The 18,283-nt window shown below is 56.9% G+C and overlaps 1 protein-coding gene across 1 annotated transcript; it reads right to left on the bottom strand.

Annotated features, from left to right (window-relative positions):
* Positions 1-7,572: 7,572 nt before the first annotated feature.
* On the bottom strand, positions 7,573-12,425 carry EN1 (engrailed homeobox 1). The gene is made up of 2 exons (XM_071434263.1): positions 11,028-12,425; positions 7,573-8,445 (listed from the first exon to the last, which is right to left on the bottom strand). Exons 1-2 carry the CDS (start codon positions 11,701-11,703, stop codon positions 8,129-8,131), a joined length of 993 nt encoding a protein of 330 aa, XP_071290364.1. The 5' UTR covers positions 11,704-12,425; the 3' UTR covers positions 7,573-8,128.
* Positions 12,426-18,283: the final 5,858 nt, after the last annotated feature.

The following is an 18,283-nucleotide window of genomic DNA, read 5'->3' as shown; positions in this document are numbered from 1 at the left end:
AGTAATTGTACCATCTCCTGGATATTCAGAAAGCTACAATATGCAAGGCAAAGAGGAATGATCTACTTTCCTCTGGCATTGCTAGGTGCCTATTATTTTTGCCAAGATTTATCCCATCTACAGCAATATTCAGGGCACTGGTCTATTGTTGTAGCTCAGGCTGAGCTGATGCTCATTTTTAAATTAAACCTCAGGTGAAAGCAGCGAATCCACACGTGCAGATGGTTTGTCTGTGCTTGCAATCCTGCACGCGTGCAACTTAGCACAGTGCAGCTCCCCTGACCTCTGGCTGCTGGGGTTTTATTCCTGACAGGCTAGATGTGAATAAAATCATATGGAATTGTGTTTTTACAGTTCAGCCTTCTGAGTCCCATCCTGCTGCCATTGAAATCAATGGCAAAACTCCCAACTTCCCTAGTCATATCAGATTAGCTTTGTTCCACAGGCTGAAACAATCTAATAGATACCAGGTGTCCTCCACAGAGCTTGTGTGGTCTACAAGTAAGTGGAACATATTTTAAAAAGTCAAATATGAAACAGCTACATCACAGAACCTGTAATAACCTCCAACTGATATTATTATCTATGGAGGACATGATCAGTATCTAAAATGTGACTCATTATATATTTATATGATGCATCCTATAACAGACATTCTGGGGTAAATTCAGCTGCATGTTAAACCACTGCAGAAATGGATCCATATTTATGTTCATTTCCACAAGAAAGCAAGGGTGTCGTGTGTTTTTACTTAAGGGAGGGAGCCTCAAACAACCTTACATTAATCCAGAAATCCACTTTAAATATATGAGCCTGCATGTAAAATGACCTATAGAAGTTAAAGGCTGCAAGTGAAACCAGTAGGTTGTTACTCTAACATCCCTTCTTGCTCATAGCTATGAACCTCCACCATGAAATTCCCTACCTGCTTTTCTGGAGTTATGGACCTTCACCAGCTCCTCCAGTAGCATGGAGATCATAGCACACAGTGCTATAAATGTCCAGACCTGGGCTGCACCAAGGCATCCATCACTGTGCAAAGGGTGTAGCTGGAAAACACACAAGGAATTTCCTTGTGCTATCTCTGGGTGTGTAGGTGGCCCAGGAACCTTGCCTGGCTCAGGGGAAATTCTCAGCGTCCTGCTCTGCACTAATAGGGACAGAAAGAAATCACTCTGCCCATTCCATGGCCTGACCCTGACTCACACTACCTGCAGAGAGGAGCCTCAGTGCAGCTTTCTCCTTGTTTTTCTCAAGGGAGGAGCAGCACTTCCAGCCAAGGACCCATCACACTGGTACAGCTGGGTTAATCACTTAGAAACACACAGATGGGGCAATCCCAAGCAAAAGATCAGACCTTTTTTGGGAACAACAAAAAATATATTGGTCCTTTTCCTAATCCAATTAAAGGTCCTCAGATGTACCAAGGTCTGCCCTGGTTCCTTAGCCAGAAGGATACACCTGGGGCCAGTTCTTGGGGCTGTTCGTGTGCAGGTGCTCAAATCTGCTGCTCTGCTCTTGCCTTCCAATTCCATGTCTTAGGGGCAGATTCTCTGGATGCCCCTGATTACAAAGTTGCCCTGGGGCTCCTGTGGGTATCTGGTGGATGGGGTGCCTGAGTCAGAAGGCTTCAAAACACTTCCCACTCCCTTTCTGCTAGGAAAGCTGGGGAAGCCTCACATCTTGCAAGCCTCCCTCTTCTATCCAAACCACTGGCTGGTTCACAGACAGCATGGGCTTGCCCCAGCCTGGCCTAATGGGAAGCACCTTCTCACCTGGGGTCCAGGTACTGCTGCAGCAGCCCTGCAGGAGAAGAGCACTGCAATAACTGAGGTGTGATTCTCCCAGGCAATATTCTAGGCAGCTGAACCTGCCCGTGGAAAGGGCCAAGCTGGCAGTGCTCTCCAGCAAAACTGCTGCTGGAGTCAGTGCTTTGCTCCTTTAATTTTTAAAGCAGCACCAGGAATACATCAAACCCCATTAAAAAGGCATGATCCAATCAGTATTTCATTTGTATCTGAATATCTAGTGCTATCTCTAGTCTTATCTTTCACCAGTCACCCTCTTTCATTATGGTCTCCTTAAGAGGCTTACATACTTGTACTTTTCCAATAAAGATCTTGGAGAGTACGTTCAAGGGTAGCTTATTTTAACATTCATCACATTTAACAAGACTTTTACCAGAGCAGAGAGAAGGCGTAACTAATTGTTGGAAGATCTGGTCAAGTTTATTGTGACGGGTAACTGTCGGACAATTATGATTTATTTATTCAGAGGGAGATAAGGCATGCATTGTTCTCTCAAAGGAAAAAAAAAATGGGGCTGATCCTAAAGTTAATATTATTTCTCATGCCTTCTTCAATCTTTTCATAACTGAAGGCACCCACCAGAGTACAGTCCTCATTGGCTCCATTTGCTCCAAATTTGGGGTTTAAGTTGAACTTATACCCCAGCCTGTCCTGGGCCCGGCGAGGCCATGCAGGTGCAGTTTCTGCTCCACCTAGTTCTTAAAAGGTCTGTTGGCGTGAGAGGATTCCTGAGAGAGCCGATGTCCCCACAGGGTCCCCGAGCCTCGCTCCCGCCGGGGGGAGCCTGTGATGGACGGGGGCAGGGTAACAAGTGGGGTGCCCTTTTCGTCTGGCAATCAAAGGAAGGGAGAGGAGATAAAAATGCCCCATTACTGCCACCGTTTCTCGGGTCCCTGCGGTAATTTCTCGAGCGGCAGCATGTCCTCGCAAACACAGGAGTCGGGGAGCGTCTCCGTCGGCACTGGAGGCACGACGGGCAGGAACTGGCCCCGCTGCAACCCCACCCGCGCCGTGGAAGAGCAGAGCCCATGGTACCCCGGCAGCACTCGAGGGGTCGGGGCTGCCTTTACCTCTGGTGTGACCCCGATGAGAAGAAAAAAAAAAGAAAAAAAAAAAAAAGAAAAAGAAACAAACAAAACAAAAAAAAAAAAAACAAAAACAAAAAAAAAACCACCAAAAAGTGCCCAGACCCGCCTGTACCCCCGCATCTCCCTGGAGCAGCGGCTCCTTCCCGTACTCGAGCCGAGCCCTGCGGCAGAGCGCGGGGGTAAAGCGGGGCTGCTCCCAGCGTCCGCCCCCGCCACCCCGCGGAGCCCCCACGTCTGCGGCACCGGCACCGGCACCGGCACCGGCACCGGCCCGGCCGAGGCCCCCCACTCGCAGCGCCCCGGGTTCCGCAGCCCTTGCCTCCTCAGCCCCCCCGACGGCCCTGCTGCTGCTGCCGCAGCCACCAAAGTTTTTATTCGCATCTTCGTTATCTCCAAACTGATCAAGTGGCCAAAAACAAACAAGAAAAGTCTTTTTAATGTAAGGGTTGCTCACCTGATGCAGTAAAGATCAGTTCTCAGAGCAAAGGACTCCTACTTCCAGCAAAATCTGGTTCCCCGACTTACTCAGCCGGAAGAGCGAGCACCATTAGCTGCTTTACATAGACTTTTTTAAGTCTGTGTCAAAGGCATTTGATGTAGAGCATAAAGATGCACCTTGCGCGCTTCTGTCAACAGCCAGCCCCAGGCTGGGGCTCGGGTGCTACGTGTCCAACTCCCCAACAGAAGAAAAGTTAAGATTTTTCTTTTTACTCAACATTTATTACCTTTTTTCAAAATTTCAGCCCGTGGCCATTCGACAAATCTTTTTCAAAACGGTTTTAGATTTAAAAGGAAACCGTTTGAGTTGTGTTTTGATCCGATCGCCGCTCTGCGTTTATTTCTTGTAAGACAAAAAAAAAATTACATCGAACCGGTTCGCCGACAAGAAGTCGGAGCCCTGGGGCAGAGAGGTGTTCTGGGCCGTGCTCCCGCTGCCAGGACCCTCTCCGGGCGCGGAGGGAGCTCCGGCAGGGACCGCCCGCCGCCTTCCCCGGGACTCCGCCGGCGGCTGCGGACGCGGCTCGGGGGCGGGAGGGTGACCGGGGCAAGGCCGGGTCCCTACAGCCCCCACAGCCGCGACCGACTCCGGACAAATGATCGACGGGCAGAGCTCCTACCTCCGCTCAGCCACTCGCTAGCGCTGCCTCGGACCTTACCCGACGGGGAGGGAGAGGTGGGTGCTTGGCAGTATTCACTGTAAACCACTGTGCTATTCACTCGCTTAATTCCGGCGTGGCCTCGACCACCGCAGGGAAGCACGGAGGGAGCCCGGGGCCGGGGCCGGACCCCTGGCCTCCCACCCCCGGCACCGCCGTCCGGCTCCCAGCGCCCTTCGGCGGGGTGGACGCGGCGCTCCGTGCCCGGGGGAAGCGCATCTGCCCCCGGCCGGAGCCGAGGCGAGAGCCCCCGCACCCACGGCCCTCCAAGCAGAGGGGAGGGGAGCGAAGCTCTCTTGTAAAGCTCCCAGCCGTCGGAACCCGCAAGATAAACATCATTAGAAATCATTGTAATTGGGATTGTGAAATCTGACCTCTGACCCTCCGGGCTACGTGTCACAACCGTGTCTGCTTTGATTCCTCGAAAGGCGGCACAAAGGAACAAGTTCCGTGACAGGAGGCAGCGGGATCTGCGCCCCGGCCGGAGGGGACCGACGGGGGGGACCACGCGTGGCCTTCCCCTCCTCCCCCGTGCCTCATTTGCATATGCAAATCAGCAGGCCGCCGGGGGGTGGTCGTCGGGCCAGGGCCGGGGGCCTGGAATGATCGTGCCCCTTTCAAGGGGTGCCTTGGATGGAGAAATCAGGGTCGGTCCTTCCGCCAGCGGAGGGAGGACGGGGGTGCTGGGGGGTGTCTGTTGGGTGTTCACTGATATTCCCATCCCACAAAGGCGCGGCTGCCTCCCGAGAGCCGGGGTGTGGGGGAACAGACCCCCGGGGCACGCAGGAAGGAGGGGCAGGGTAGCGCTTTGCCTCCAGGCTTTTCCGCCTGGGCTAGCGGGTGCTCTTCCTGGCACTTGGGCTCCCCAGTCCCACCCGTCCGCCCAGCCCTCAGCATTCCTCCCCGGCCGGGGCCCGGTGCGCGTCCCTCGCCTCCCCCCGCCTCTCCGCGCACACCTGGTCCCTTCCCTACGGGGAGGATGTTGCGCCTTCTGCTCCTATGTCTGAGCTCGGGCTGGTGCTGAGCCCCGGATGAAGGTCTTCCCCCCCATTCCCCGCCGGCCTGTTTGCCCTCGGCACCCACAGGGGACCGAGGTCACTCGTGGAGCCAGCGAGGACAGACCTGGACCTCGCCGGCCTGCACCGATTCACCAATATGCCCCGCTCAGCTGCTCTCCATGAGAAATCCTAAAAGCGTAATTACGCTAAAAAGTCTGATTTGTTCAAATAATCCTCTTTAGGCTTCCTTTAATCTGCCCTATATTTCCCTCATCAGCTTTATTCCTGACTTGTCCAGCTCAACTGAGTCTGGTTGGACAACCCGCGGCTGAGGAAACTCTTCTTCATCTTCCTCTTCCTCTGGAGCCCCCAAGCCTCCGGGCAACCCCAGCACTCTGGAGCCGGCTCCCGGCTGCAGGTGGGCAGGTCCCGGGGTCTGGCGGCGGGGGGGACAGCAGGAGGGGCCGGCAGCCCTGCTCGACCCACGCCGAGAGCCAACCTGAGCATCACCCGTGTCCTGCGGACAGGGGAAGCCAAGCGGGTCGGTGCCCTCAACAGGTCCGGGCCAGATCCGCCCCGGGAATGCTCTTGGGGAGGATCGTTACTCGGTTTTTAAGGAGAAATGCCATTTTTCGCCTGTACAGCTCCAGGGGAGTGCGAGACGGCGTGTATGGCAAAGGCAGAGGATTGAACTGAGACTGGAGCGGGCGGGAGGAGGGGAGCAATCTCCCTGTGTCCCCCCGACAGCGGCAAGTGAAGGGGGGCCTCGGGGGGAGCCTGAATGCGGCCCCCGAACTCTGCAGCTGCCCCGCCGGTCCGGGCTCTCGCCGACCACTTTCCCTGCGAGCGGTGGAACTCGCACTTTGAAGGACGGCTTTATTTTCCTCAGTGCTGAAGATTTGAGTTCACGTTCCAATCCCATCGGAAAAAAAAAAAAAAAAAAAGAGAGAGAGAGAGAAAGAGAGAGAGAAAGAAATACACAACTTTAGATGGCGCTGTACAACATTTATTTAAGCCCTCCGAGTATTCCCGGCTCCTCGGCCTGCAGAGAGAAGAGCCCTCGGCGGGCAGAGGCGGGCTGGGCTGGGCGGGGATGGGGTGGATACGCTGGGGTAGGTTGGAGTGGAATGAGGTGTAGGAAGGGTCCTGCCCCACCGGCAACGGGCACGTAGGGAAAGGGGCTCTGTCCCCAGCCTGCGCCTCCATCCCCGGACGGTGATAGCGAACCGCAGCTCTAAGCAGGGAAAGTTAAAAAGCACGAAAATGGCAGAAGCCATCATCCCCACTGCTGCCCTTCTCAAATAGATGGAAAACCCCTAATGCCTCCGACGGGACGAGGAGGGGGGAGCTGCAGGCTACGCCGACCGAGAGTGATGCTGCTTGCCCCCTCCCGCCGCCCCCAGTCCCACTGACCTGGGCATGGCCCCGGCATCGCCCGATCCTCCGGGGAGATGCAGGAGAAAGGGTCCATCCCCCCGGCTCCAGCTCTGCTCGCTTGTCCTCTTCGCCCTGCCGGCCGCGGGCCTAGGGCAGGGATAGAGAGGAGCAGAAAGAGGAGAAGGAAAGCCGACAGACGGCCTCGTGGAGGGGGACGGGCAGCTCTCCACCCGCCCCGGTGCCCGGTTCCATCAGGGTCAGGGCGGAGGGGAATCCCGTCGCCTGCCCTCGGCTCGGCTCGGCCCCACGCAAGGCCCGCCTGGGCTCGGGCCCGGCGGTCCTCGACGGCTCGAGGACAAGGCCGTGGGCACGGCCCGGTCCCGGCCCGTCCGTGTCCTCCGGCCGGCGGCCAAGAGAGCCGAGCCGGGACTGGGCACGGCCGGCTTTTAACCGGGGCGGGTGGGAAAGCGGAGCGGGGCCGCAGCCCCCTGGAGCTCTGCCGTGCCGCCGGCCCTCCGCCACCCCGCGCGTCCCACGGCAAACGCGAGCCCGAGCCCTGCAAGGGGGAGCGGAGGGCAGGCACCGGCACCGGGAGCGCTCCCGGAGCGGTGGCGCAGCGCCCGGCGCCGAGTGGCGATCGCTCCGGCCCGAGCCTCGGGAGAGGTCCTCGCTGCAAACAGCGTGGGAGCAGATCCTCTCGGAGAGAGGCAAGGAGCTGTCAGACAAATATCCTTCCAACACATCCCGGAGCCCTAAGTATCCAGACAATTTCAGGCAAATTTTCAGCGGGAACTTGTATCACCATTATGATGAGGTGGTTTTAATTTGGTTAAAAAGGGAGATGCGGGAGATGAAGCACGACCGCAATTGCCAAAGTGAATTAATTATTTTTAAAGGGTAGAAAAATTAAAAATAATTTTTAAAATATCGAAGGTTTAAGGGTTTTGAACAAGGGATGAGTAGTTCAAAAATTGCTGCATCTATCGAAAGCAAAACCTAAATATGCCACCAAAATGGCACTATGTACACAGCGTATGGTGTATGTATATATACATTTATTTATTATATTTTTATGTATATATATATATATATATATATATGCAAACATCCATACACTAAAATAAAGAATTACAGCCAGCCTGGATCCTGAACACAGTCTACACTTTATTTCAGACTACAGATTTCTGAACATAATAAAATCTTTGGCTTGTAGCGGCGGGTTCAGTCTCGCAGTCTGTGGATCAGAATTTTTTTTCCTCGGGAAAAAAAAGAGAGAGAGACAGAAATTCACACACACACACAAAAAAATAAAATAAGATTAAACGACAGATGAGAAAAGTCCGACCTTTACTGTAAAACAGGAGCAACGGACATGGGGGGGGGGGGGAAAGAAAAAAAAGGAAAGCAAACAAAACGAACAAACGAACAAAAGAAAGGAGAAACAGAGAGAAGGGAAGAGAGAAACTGTCCAGCAAATAGAGATCGCTACACATATTTCTTACCTGAAATTAAATATATACAAGGTCATATGCTGTTTGGCTATATAGAGATAATTTTTCTTAAGTGTTCATATTTTTTTTTTTCTTAATCGGAGTCCTTATACTATGGATAGACAATAGATCTGCTTTTAAATCGCACCTGTCCGCCTCCCGGCCGGCGGGCCGGCGCCGCGGCGCAGGGCTGGGCTGGGGCCGCCCGCCTCACTCGCTCTCCTCTTTGTCCTGCACCGTGGTGGTGGAGTGGTTGTAGAGTCCCTGGGCCATGAGGTGCAGCGCCAGCCCGTTCTTAATGCCCGTCGCCTTCTTGATTTTGGCCCGTTTGTTCTGGAACCAGATCTTGATCTGGGACTCGTTGAGGCTGAGCTCCTGGGCCAGGCTCTGCCGCCGCTGCTCCGTGATGTACCGGTTCGCCTGGAACTCCGCCTTCAGCCGCTGCAGCTGCTCGGCCGTGAACGCCGTCCGCGGCCGCTTGTCCTCCTTCTCCGTCTTCTTCTTCTTCAGTTTCCTGGTGCGGGGGCCTGCGGGCAGGGCACACACACGCCGCTGGGCAGGGCCGCGCCGCCGACCGACAGACCGACCGACCGCCGCCCCCGCCCCGCCGGCCGAGGAAAAATGGCCGACGGGTGAATTTGTGCTGGTTCCGTGTGTTCCCCCCCAGCCCCCCAACCCCGACACCGCCGCCCCGGCACGGCGGAGGGAAGGATGGGGAAGGAACGGGGAGGCCGGGGCCGAGCGCGCCCGCGCATCACCCGCTGCCCCGGCCCCGCCGAGCCGGCCCCGCGGGCGAGGGGAGCGGAGCCCCGCTCGCCCCCCGTCCCGGCACACGTCGGGGCACCGCTCCGCCCGCCCTGCAGGGCCGGGCCGCTCTCCTGCACGGCCCGGGACCGGGGCCTGCCGGCCGGGCAGCGACTCCGCCGGGCAGCGCGGGGACCGAAGGTTCCCGCTGCCAGGCACCGGGGAGCCGCCGCCAGCAGCAGCCTGGCAGAAGGCTGCCCTGGTCTCCTTTCGGGGGACAACGACCCTCTCCGCAAAGCCAGCCCAGTCCTGAGGGGCCCTTCTCCGCCTCCACTCCGGAGCCCCGCCGACACCGCCCGGGTCGCCTGGGCTCTCCGGCGGCCGATCCCTGCCGGGGACCTACGGCCCCGTTTGCAGCTCCCTCTGCGAAGGCCAGCCAAAAGCAGAGCCAAATCCAGGCCGCAAAGGGGCCAGCCTAAGCGCAACACAGCAACACAGCTCGCCGGGGAAGCCACCGGGTCCCGGGGCGCATCCTGAGGGCAGCGCCTGGACAAGGAGGGGTACTCCCGGTCCTCTGCCCGCCGGCCTGGCCCGGCCACGGGGAAGAGGAGCGGGGAGGGAACCGTGAAGAATGGGATCTACGAAAATTCCCCGACAGCTGCCGGGCTCGGCGGGCGGTCCCAGGCCCGCAGCCCCCCGCCAGCAGCAGCCGGAGCCGAAGCCGGCGAGGCCTCCCTGCCGCCGAGTAGGCCGAAAGCTCCTCTCCCGGCGCAGCTTTTCCCCGGAACGGGGGGATTCCCCCCGGCTCGGCAGCGGCTGTCGGTGGGGAGAGGGACGGGGCCCAGCGGGATTCTCCCGAGCTGGACCGGAGGGGGGTGGAGGGCGCGGGGAGTGAATTGCTGAGTCCCGGCACCTTGCAGCGGGGTGCCGGCGCCTCCGACCGCCGCAGCCCGCTCGTCCCTGGAGCCGAGAGAAGCAATCGGGGCCGGCGGGCAGCTACGAGCACAACAAAGAGAGCGGCCGAGCCCAGCCAGCCTCCCCTCGCCCTTCTCCCCTCCGGGTCGCAGCGACCAGGGAGCGTCGGGGAGGAGGACATGCAGCAATGATCCTTTGCCCGAAGAAAGGGGAGGAAAGGAAATGAAGGCGCAAGTGCAGAACGCCGGGCGCTCGGTGGCCCTGGGAATCGGCAACACAACACCCGCGGCCGGGCCGGCCGGGAGCGAGGCCGTGCCGTCTGACAGCTCTATCACCCCATCAATCAGCCCAGTCAATCAAAGAGGCTTTTCTGAGTTTGAAGTCGCTGGACGTGTCAATAACGGGGGATGGAGACGGCTCGGCCGCGCTGACGGCCGGCTCGGAGCACCAGGCCGGGCAGTGCGGAGCGGGGCCGGGGCGAGGCAGCTCCGCCTTCCCCGCGCTCTGGAGCGGCCCCGGGCCGGCACAGGGGAGCCCAACCCCGGCCCCGCGCCGCGCTGGCCGATCCCTGGCTGCTGGCTGGAGGTGTCATGGGGGAACCCCATCTCCTCATCCTCGGCTTCTTAAAAAAAAAACAAACATGGCAATGAAAACCAAAAACTAACGGTGATAAATAAAGGGGTGCCTGAGGGCACCTGGGGAATGTAAAGTAGAAGGGGCGGCAAAACAGGGCCGGGAGGGCCGAGGCGGCGGCTCCCACGGGGACGACCTCGGGCAGAGGCTTATCCCCACCCCGGAGCTGGGCCCCGACCGCAGCACGGAGCACCGGCTCCGGCGGCGATGCGCGGCCTAAGGGCCTGCCTGGCTCGCTGCAGAGGCCCGGCTAAACAGCCCCTCCGCCACCTTCGATAAAGCCCTTTTTCCTTCGCCTCCAAGAAAACACTACCTCCTCCCCCCGCACCGCCAGCAGCCCCTCAACATGTGCCTCGGGTCTTCGCCCCCTCGCTCCTCCAGCAGCAGCGAGGAAAAAAAAATAAAATAAAGTAAGGGGAGAAGAAGCCTCAGAAGAAGGGAGCGGCCGACCCCGCTGCCTTTTTCTCGCAACGCTCTCACCCCGCGCGGCCGCGCCGCGGAACACCCGGGGCTGCGGCAGGCGGGGCGGGCGGGGGCGCGGGAAGGGGTCGCTCCCGCCGGCTCTCCGCATCGAACTGCTGCCGAATCGGGGCCCGGCGTCACATTCAAATTTGGGAGACTCGGAGGAGGAAGGAGGGGTGGTGGCGATGGGGGGGGACGCGTTTCCTCTCGCCCCGGGTGACCCAGGCCGCCCTCCCCCCCACGCGAGGTCCTCAACAAGCCGGGAGCCAAAGCCAAGGGGGAAGAGGGAAAGGGGGGGGGGGGGGGGCGACCTTGTCACGATTTAACAGCTCCCAGATGCGCCGCGGTTCCTTACCCGAGGACGGTCTGTCTGAATACCTAGTGCAGTAGACCCAGGCAGGCCACACCAGCGGCTGTTGCGAGTCAGGCTTTATAACAGGTCCTCCATTATTAGAGCCCATGAGGAGGATGGCGGGGCTGCCGTGCTCCCCGTACTTCGCCGGGTGAGTCTCGCCCCCGTCGGCGGGGGCCTTGGCCGCCCCCGACGCCGCCGCCGCCGCTGCTGCCGCGGCGGGACCGGCTTTGGCGGCGGCGGCGGGCGGCGGCGGCGGCGCGGAGCCGTCGGGACGGCAGTTCGAGTCCGGGCACAGGAGGGCGGGCGGGTTGGGCGGCCGGGCCAGCAGCGGGTTGACGTTTTCTCTACCTGAGCTCTGCCCCCGATCTCCGTCCCGCTCCCGGCTGCCTCCTCCTCCGCCACCGGCCGGCGCGGGCGGCTCCTTCTTGCAGCCGAAGTCCGGCCTCAGGATGTTGTCGATGAAAAAGTTGGTGGTGCGGTGGGGCGGCGGCGGCGGGGGCGGCGGCGGTGGCGGCGGGTGGCGGCGGCGGGGCAGGGGCAGGGGGCAGGGCGCGGCAGGGGAGGCGGGCGCGGGGCTGGGGGACACGGGCACGCTCTCGCCATCGCTGCCGCTGCCGCTGCTCGCCGGGCCGGGCGCCGCGTCTCGGTGGCCGTGCCCCTCCGGCGGCTCTTCCATGCTCAGTCCCCGCCACGGAGATCGCTGCCTCTTTTCCCCCCCACCCACCCACTTTACGCCCACCCCACTTTGACGGTGGGTGGCGGGGTGGAAAAGGGGGAGGAAAAATTTAGAAAAAAAAAAAAAAGAAAAAGAAAAAAAAAAGAAAAATATTAAAATCCACTTGTTGGGCTGGAGCTGAGATTTTTTTTCCTCTCCCTCTCACGGATGGATCCAAAACCTGGGAGATACTGGAGGGCTTCTCTCCCCCTTCTCCCGATCAGCTTATATTTCCACCACCAAAAGAAAAAAAAAAAAAAAAAAAAAAGACCACACAAAAAAAAAAAAAAAACCAAAAAGGTGTGCGGCTGCACCACGGCCCCCCCAAAAAACCCGCCCCCCGAAAACCCGTCACGATCTGCCCATCTCCCTGCTGCCGCCGCCGCGGCGGCTCCGCGCTGCCCCGCTGTCACGCTCCGCTCTGCCCACGCCGCGGGCTGCCGGAGCCCGTCCCCGCCAGCCCGGTGCTGCGCCGCCCGCGCCCGCTTAGGGTTCCTTTTTTAATTCTTTTTTTTTTTTTCCCTTCTCCTTTTTTTTTTTTTTTTAAGAAAAAAAAAAAAAAAAAAAAAGCCAAATCTCTGACAGCGCCGGTCCGTGCACCAAACTCTCCCTAAAAAATCCCTCAGCCACACTTTTTTCACTCGCACCGGAAGCACGTGAGGTGGCCCCGCACGTGGGGGCGGCCAATGGCGCGGCGCCGCCGCCGCTGACACCCCGCGCCGCGCCCAATGGGCGCCCGCCGGGCCGCCGCCATAAATACCGCGTGGGGACCGGACGGGGCGGACGGCACCGGGCGGGACGGGGCGGGCGGCGGCGGCAGCGCCGCGACGGGGCGGGGGCAGCGCACCGCGCCCACGCGCGGGAACCGGGACCCCCCCCTCCTCCCCGGCCCCCTGCGAGCCCCGTAAACAACAACTTCCAGCCACGCCGTGTGCTCCACGGGTGGCGGGGATTCGGTATCGGCCACTTTGCTGTTGTCCCAGCGATAATAAACACCCCCTCTTCCAAATCTGTGCGCTTTCCCCCTCTGTTATTTTGTTGGTTTCTGATTTTGTTTGGTTTTTTTTGTTTGTTTGTTTTATTTTGGTTTGGGTTTTTTTGCTTTTTATTCTCTCGCGGCGGCGCTGGGCAGCGCGGGGAGATGGCGAGCCGGGTGGAGGCTCCCTGGAATCGAACCTTTTTTGGTTTGGAGGAATAAAAATTACAGTAATAATAATAACAACAATAAATAGCAATAAAGGCAGGAGGCACTGCCGGGACGAGCTGGTCTTACGGCCGAAGCCTCTCTCTGGTTTCTTCCTTTACTGGGTTTGGGGTTTTTTTTTCGGAATACGAAGCAGATCAGCTCCGGCTCACAGCTGAACTCGTATAATGTTTCCTCGTCTGCTTTTTGATGTTTGCTTGTTTGGTTTCGGTTTGATTCTTTTTTTTTCACTCGCACCGGAGTGAAAAATAAAGTGTTCGGTTTTGTTTTGGTTTTTTCTGCCCGGCAGGGAGCGAGCACTTCGGGACGTGTGTTGAGGAAAATTTAAGGATTTTAAGGGATGGGAAGATAAAGCTTCTTTTTCAGGATTGATGCAGCTGTCTAAAAATGAATTTAGAGAAAATAAATAAAATTACCGTGGTCCCAGTTCTGGTTTTGCTGGACTGCTGGGGCCGCAGCCAAGCGCACTGAGAGCGGCTCTGCCGTAGCCGGTGTCTCCTGCCCGGCCCCAGGCGCTCCCGGCCGCGGGAGCCGAGTGGCCGCGGTAAGGGCAGTGTTGGTGCTCACACGGAGGAGCAGTGCAGATGGGGGTCCCATGACACCCCGCATTTTACACAGCGGAGGAGCTTCGGGCGGAGCAGCGGCGCTTCCCGGCCGGCCGCAGGCACCTGCTCCGGCCGGAGCCGCTCTCCTGCCCGCGGCCGAGTCCCGGAGCTGCGGGAAGGGCAATTCCTGGCGTTTTCCCATTCTGACGTAACCGAACCCCCCGTTCACCCCCTCCCCAAAGCGGCGGCCGGGTGGCGGTGGGTCCGAGGGGCTCCGCGCCTCTCCGCGCCTCTCCGCGCCTCTCCGCGCCTCTCCGCGGGGCCGGGCCGCGTCACGTGCCGCCGCCTATGGATCCTATATGTGCCCGGGCTCAAAACACACCTATAGCTCTGTGTCTGTGCGTGTCCGCACCTCGGCGGACCGAGCAGCGGTGCCGGCAGCAGCGAGGCTCCTCCGCCTCGCCCCGCCGTGCTGCCCCGGCCGGGCGCTCTTCCCTCCCCGGGAGCAGCCCCGGGGAAGCGGCCCGGCCCGTGGCTCCGCTTTCAGGAGGCGACCGGCACCGGGAATCGAAGGAGACATCTCTGGGTGTCCGTCAGCTGCTCCCCGGCTGCCCGGGAGGCGTGTGTGTGCCCGCACCTCCGAGGCACGTTCGGTTATTTTCTGTACCGGAGAAACATTACCGAATTGTTACCTCCAGCCACACAATAATCCCCTAAAATAATAGCTGGCAGAACACAATCAGCCCTGGAATCAAGAGCTTCATCCGCAATTAAATGAATGTTAAACCCCCCCTGCATTCACAATATCATATCATTTACTCGCACCGAAATTGGGTTTATTTATATTTAAGTTAGCAAAATTGAAATCTTTATCCCAAAAGCGAGCGTGGGTACTTAATTAAATTCTAATTAGGACACTATCAATATCCCATTTAGCCACGTAGCCTTTGTGAGCCGCGGTCCCTTTCAGAGCTGTAAATGGGGGCTCGCTGCCTTATCTCTCCTGCAAGAGACGCCTTGAGAAGGGCTGCAAAAGATAATTTATAGGTTTTAATTACTCTTCATTCCGCCTGATCAGCTTGGCGTTCATCACAGGACGGCGAATAAAACCTGGTCAAAAGCACTGTCACTATTCCCTGGCAAGACGCTTAATCAAAGTAAGCAGGGCCATATTACACGCTGCGAGCTTCTTCACGTAATTTCCCAGCTGCTGATAAAGCTAGTTGAATAATGCTGCAGTCCTTCGGAGACACCATTTACAGAAATGACTTTATTGACGGCTTAACGTCGGTAATTCATTTTACCTTTCATGTATTGGGAGCCCGGATTTGTTACAGTAATAGGATGATAAATGTCCTGGCGGCCCTATAGCTTTTATTATTGAATACAATACACACACCCATCCTTAAATGTTCCAAAATTGGGTAACAAAAGGGAGAGAGAGAGAAATCGAAGCCTTTAACTATTTAATTTGCCTTCCTGACCACGCCCGGGGGGGAAGTGTGTCTATGTGCATGTGTGTGTGTGTGTGTACACGTGTGTGTAGGGAGGGGGATTATTTCATCTGGAGTCCTCCCTTCTTCTAGAAACTGTTCTGGATAGTAAAGGCTTCTCTATAAATTGAATAGGTTTGTGTACGGAGGGGGTGGGGGATCGGCTGGATGAATGAGGAGGGGTTAAAGGAAAAGACGATGTATATTTCCAGGCTGGATATTTTTTCCATCGCGCCCCTTCCTATCTAAATAGATAAATATTACTCCCCGGCTCGCAGGTAGTTACAGTAATCGGGGTAATATGTCTACACACGGTGGCTTAAGGACGGCAGCTTTAAAAAATCCCTTTTTAGGAAAAAGTTCCCTCTGTAACTTGTGGGTGCCGCTGGGTTTCGGGGCGCCCGTCGGGGGCCCGGTCCCTCGGAGCCCCGTTCACGCTGCCGTGGCGGGGGGGCCGCTCCCGCGTAGCCGTCGGCTCGTCCAGAGGGGCCGGGGCACCGAGGGCTCCCCGGACGTGCTGCGGGCCCGGGGCCGTGCTCTGCTGCCCCTCGGAAGTGCCGCGGTGCCGTCTGAGTCCTGGCAGGTTGGTGTCCCCAGCGGCTCTCGGCGCTGGGCTGGGGTCAGCCGTCCCGGCTTGGGGCGGGAGGCGAGGATCCGCTCCGGGAGGCGGAGGGCAGCCGGGGGTGGCGGAGCCGGGAGCGGGGCCGGGACGCCCGGTGCCCACCGTCGGGCTGTGCGGAGGCGGCCGCGCTGCTCTGCTCACGATGCCAGCCCGCGGCGCCCGCAGCCTCTTCGGAAACCGGGCGGAATAATTTCACCGATTTCGTTGTATTTGCTTTTATTTTGTTTGTTGGGTTGGTTTTTTTTTCTTTTCTTCTCTTCTTCTCTTTTTCTTCTTTTTGAGGAAGGCCGCCAAAGGAAGGAAGTTTTAAAATTGAAAATAAAAATAAAGTTAAAATTAGATCAAAAATCCTTTGCATTTTTGTTTTCTCGGCGCCCTTATAGGAAGGAGGAAGTATAGAAACGTGGTTAATATACGCTGTGGTAATCCTATTTCTACGTCTAGATCAGATCTCATTGGGGCCTTTGCTGAAGGACATAAATGAGTTGTTCTAATACAATAGATTTCATCCTTCCTACAGGGACTGGCTGACCAGAGGTTTTGTTAAAAGTGAATACGAATAGATTTCTGCTACAAGTGCAGCATTATTATTATGAGCTGTAAGGTCAGACTATACATTCCGGGTCCCCAAAGCCTATAGACCCTGGGAAAGGCGCGGGATATACCACGTCATTGTACCTGACAGTCTCTTCAATAGACTAATTCAATTATCGCTTGGGGATTCAGTCTTCATTGAAAGCAATAATAGCGGTGTAATTCGTTGGTAAATAGGTATTGCAGGCAGCTCCGCTCGAAACTTTTTTCGGGGCACAGGTTTACGTCTCTGAGAGTCAAAATCTCTCCTTGTAGCAACGCAGGGGAGTGGGGAGAGAGGAAGGGATGTTTTTTGTGGGAAGGAGGGCCGGGCTGCGGGCAGAGCTCGGCGCGGCCGGCCCGAGCTGCAGCCCCGCACCCGGCCCGGGCGGGCAGCGCGGCCGCCCCGCTCCCCCGAGATGCTCCCGGGGAGCCGCGGATGCTGTGCCCCGGTGTCCTGGTGTAGAGTTATGAATCAATTACCATCCAGGACCACCCCCACCCCAGCAATGCAGCCCGGCTCTCGAGTCACGGGAAACTGTAGTAAAGATTTAATTTTATTTACTTCATTGTCTGTTCTCCCTTCCCAAGTGGGATGGAGGCGAAAACACCCAGCAGAAGTTTCTGAGGGGAGAAAACTATCTTTGTTATTCTTGGCGATATTATTGGTTTGTTTCTTTTCCTACAAGAAAACAAAAAAGGAAATAAAAAAGAAAATATCGAAACGACAAGACAAAAGAGGAAAGAAAAAGGGGAAATAAAGAAAAAATTATCAGGAAAAGGAAAAAATCAAACAAAAATACAGAAAAGGAAAAGAAAGGAAAAGACGAGAAAAGAAAAGAAAAGAAAAGAAAAGAAAAGAAAAGAAAAGAAAAGAAAAGAAAAGAAAAGAAAAGAAAAGAAAAGAAAAGAAAAGAAAAGAAAAGAAAAGAAAAGAGAGTCAAGAAACCTGAAAAGGTAGAAAAAATAAGAAAGTGCGTAAAAACGAGAAAAAGAGAAGGAAAGTGAAGAAAAGAAGCAAGAGAGGGAAAAAGGAAAGGAAACAAAAGGAAAAAAAGATAAAATAAGAGGGAAAAGAAAGAAAATAAGAGAAGAGAAAAGAGAGAAAAGGAGAAAAGACGAGGAAAGTAAAGAAAATAAAAAGGAAAAGGAAAGAAAAAGAAAAGAAAACAAAAGAAAAAGGAAAAGGAAAGAAAAAAGAAAAGAAAGAAAAGAAAAAAGAAAAGAAAAGAAAAGAAAAGAAAAGAAAAGAAAAGAAAAGAAAAGAAAAGAAAAGAAAAGAAAAGAAAAGAAAAGAAAAGAAAAGAAAAGAAAAGAAAAGAAAAGAAAAGAAAAGAAAAGAAAAGAGAAGAGCTCGGTGCTTTCCAGTGGCCTGGCTGCAAACCCCTTCCCATTTGCTTCCCAAGCCCCCTCCCGCCTCCCACCCACATCTGCAGCCCACCCTACCTCGCTGCGAGCTGCACAAGTCACCTGGATCGGCTGTCTCACAAGGTCCCAGCTCCCGGAGATGTTCCTCGCTGGCTGGCCGGGGCAGCACCCGCGGAGGGCAGCGGCATCCCCTGCCCGGCGAGCAGCTCCGGCGGCTGCCTCCGGCCCCGGCTGCTCCCTGACAATCTGGTTTAAGTTACTGTGGATGTTTCTGAGCGCTGCTTTACTCCACTTCGGGACAGATACCCCTGTCCCTTCGCTAAAGACGTTACCAAGAGGGGCTGAAAGTTCCGCGGAGGGTTTGGGGTCCGCAGCCGCCTCTGCTGTGCCGGGCCGGTCCCGGTCCCGGTCCCGGTCCCGCCGTGCTCTTAGTCACCGGCACGCCCGCTCGGGCTGCCTCGGACCCGTTTACATTTTAAAATATGTTTTCAATTTCCTCCAGCTCTTCCCACCTATGTCTCGCCCTGCTTCCCTCTCGGCTCCGGGAGCCGTGGAGCCCCGGGAAGAGACGGGAAAACTTTCGCCGCCCGACCCCGCGGGAGGCGGCGGGGCCGGGCCCGGGCCCGGGGCGGCTCCGCGGGGCTCTGCCGGGTCAGGGGGGGCTCCCTGCCCGATCGGGGTGCCGGGTCCCCGCGCTGGGAACGGCATCCCCGAGACTTTTCCCAGCTCTAGTGGG

This window comes from Agelaius tricolor, unplaced genomic scaffold, assembly GCF_023055355.1.
Source record: "Agelaius tricolor isolate 1412-34295 unplaced genomic scaffold, bAgeTri1.0.p SCAF_10, whole genome shotgun sequence".
In the NCBI taxonomy this organism is placed as follows: domain Eukaryota; kingdom Metazoa; phylum Chordata; class Aves; order Passeriformes; family Icteridae; genus Agelaius; species Agelaius tricolor.
This window is presented reverse-complemented; position numbering and strand designations above follow the sequence as displayed.

Bases quoted from the DNA above. Each gene is read 5' to 3' on its own strand.
- EN1 (XM_071434263.1), bottom strand. From the start codon at position 11,703: ATGGAAGAGCCGCCGGAGGGGCACGGCCACCGAGACGCGGCGCCCGGC. The intron at 8,446-11,027 runs GTAAGGAACCGC...CCCTGCCCGCAG, and splicing joins TTCAGACAGACCGTCCTCGG to GCCCCCGCACCAGGAAACTG.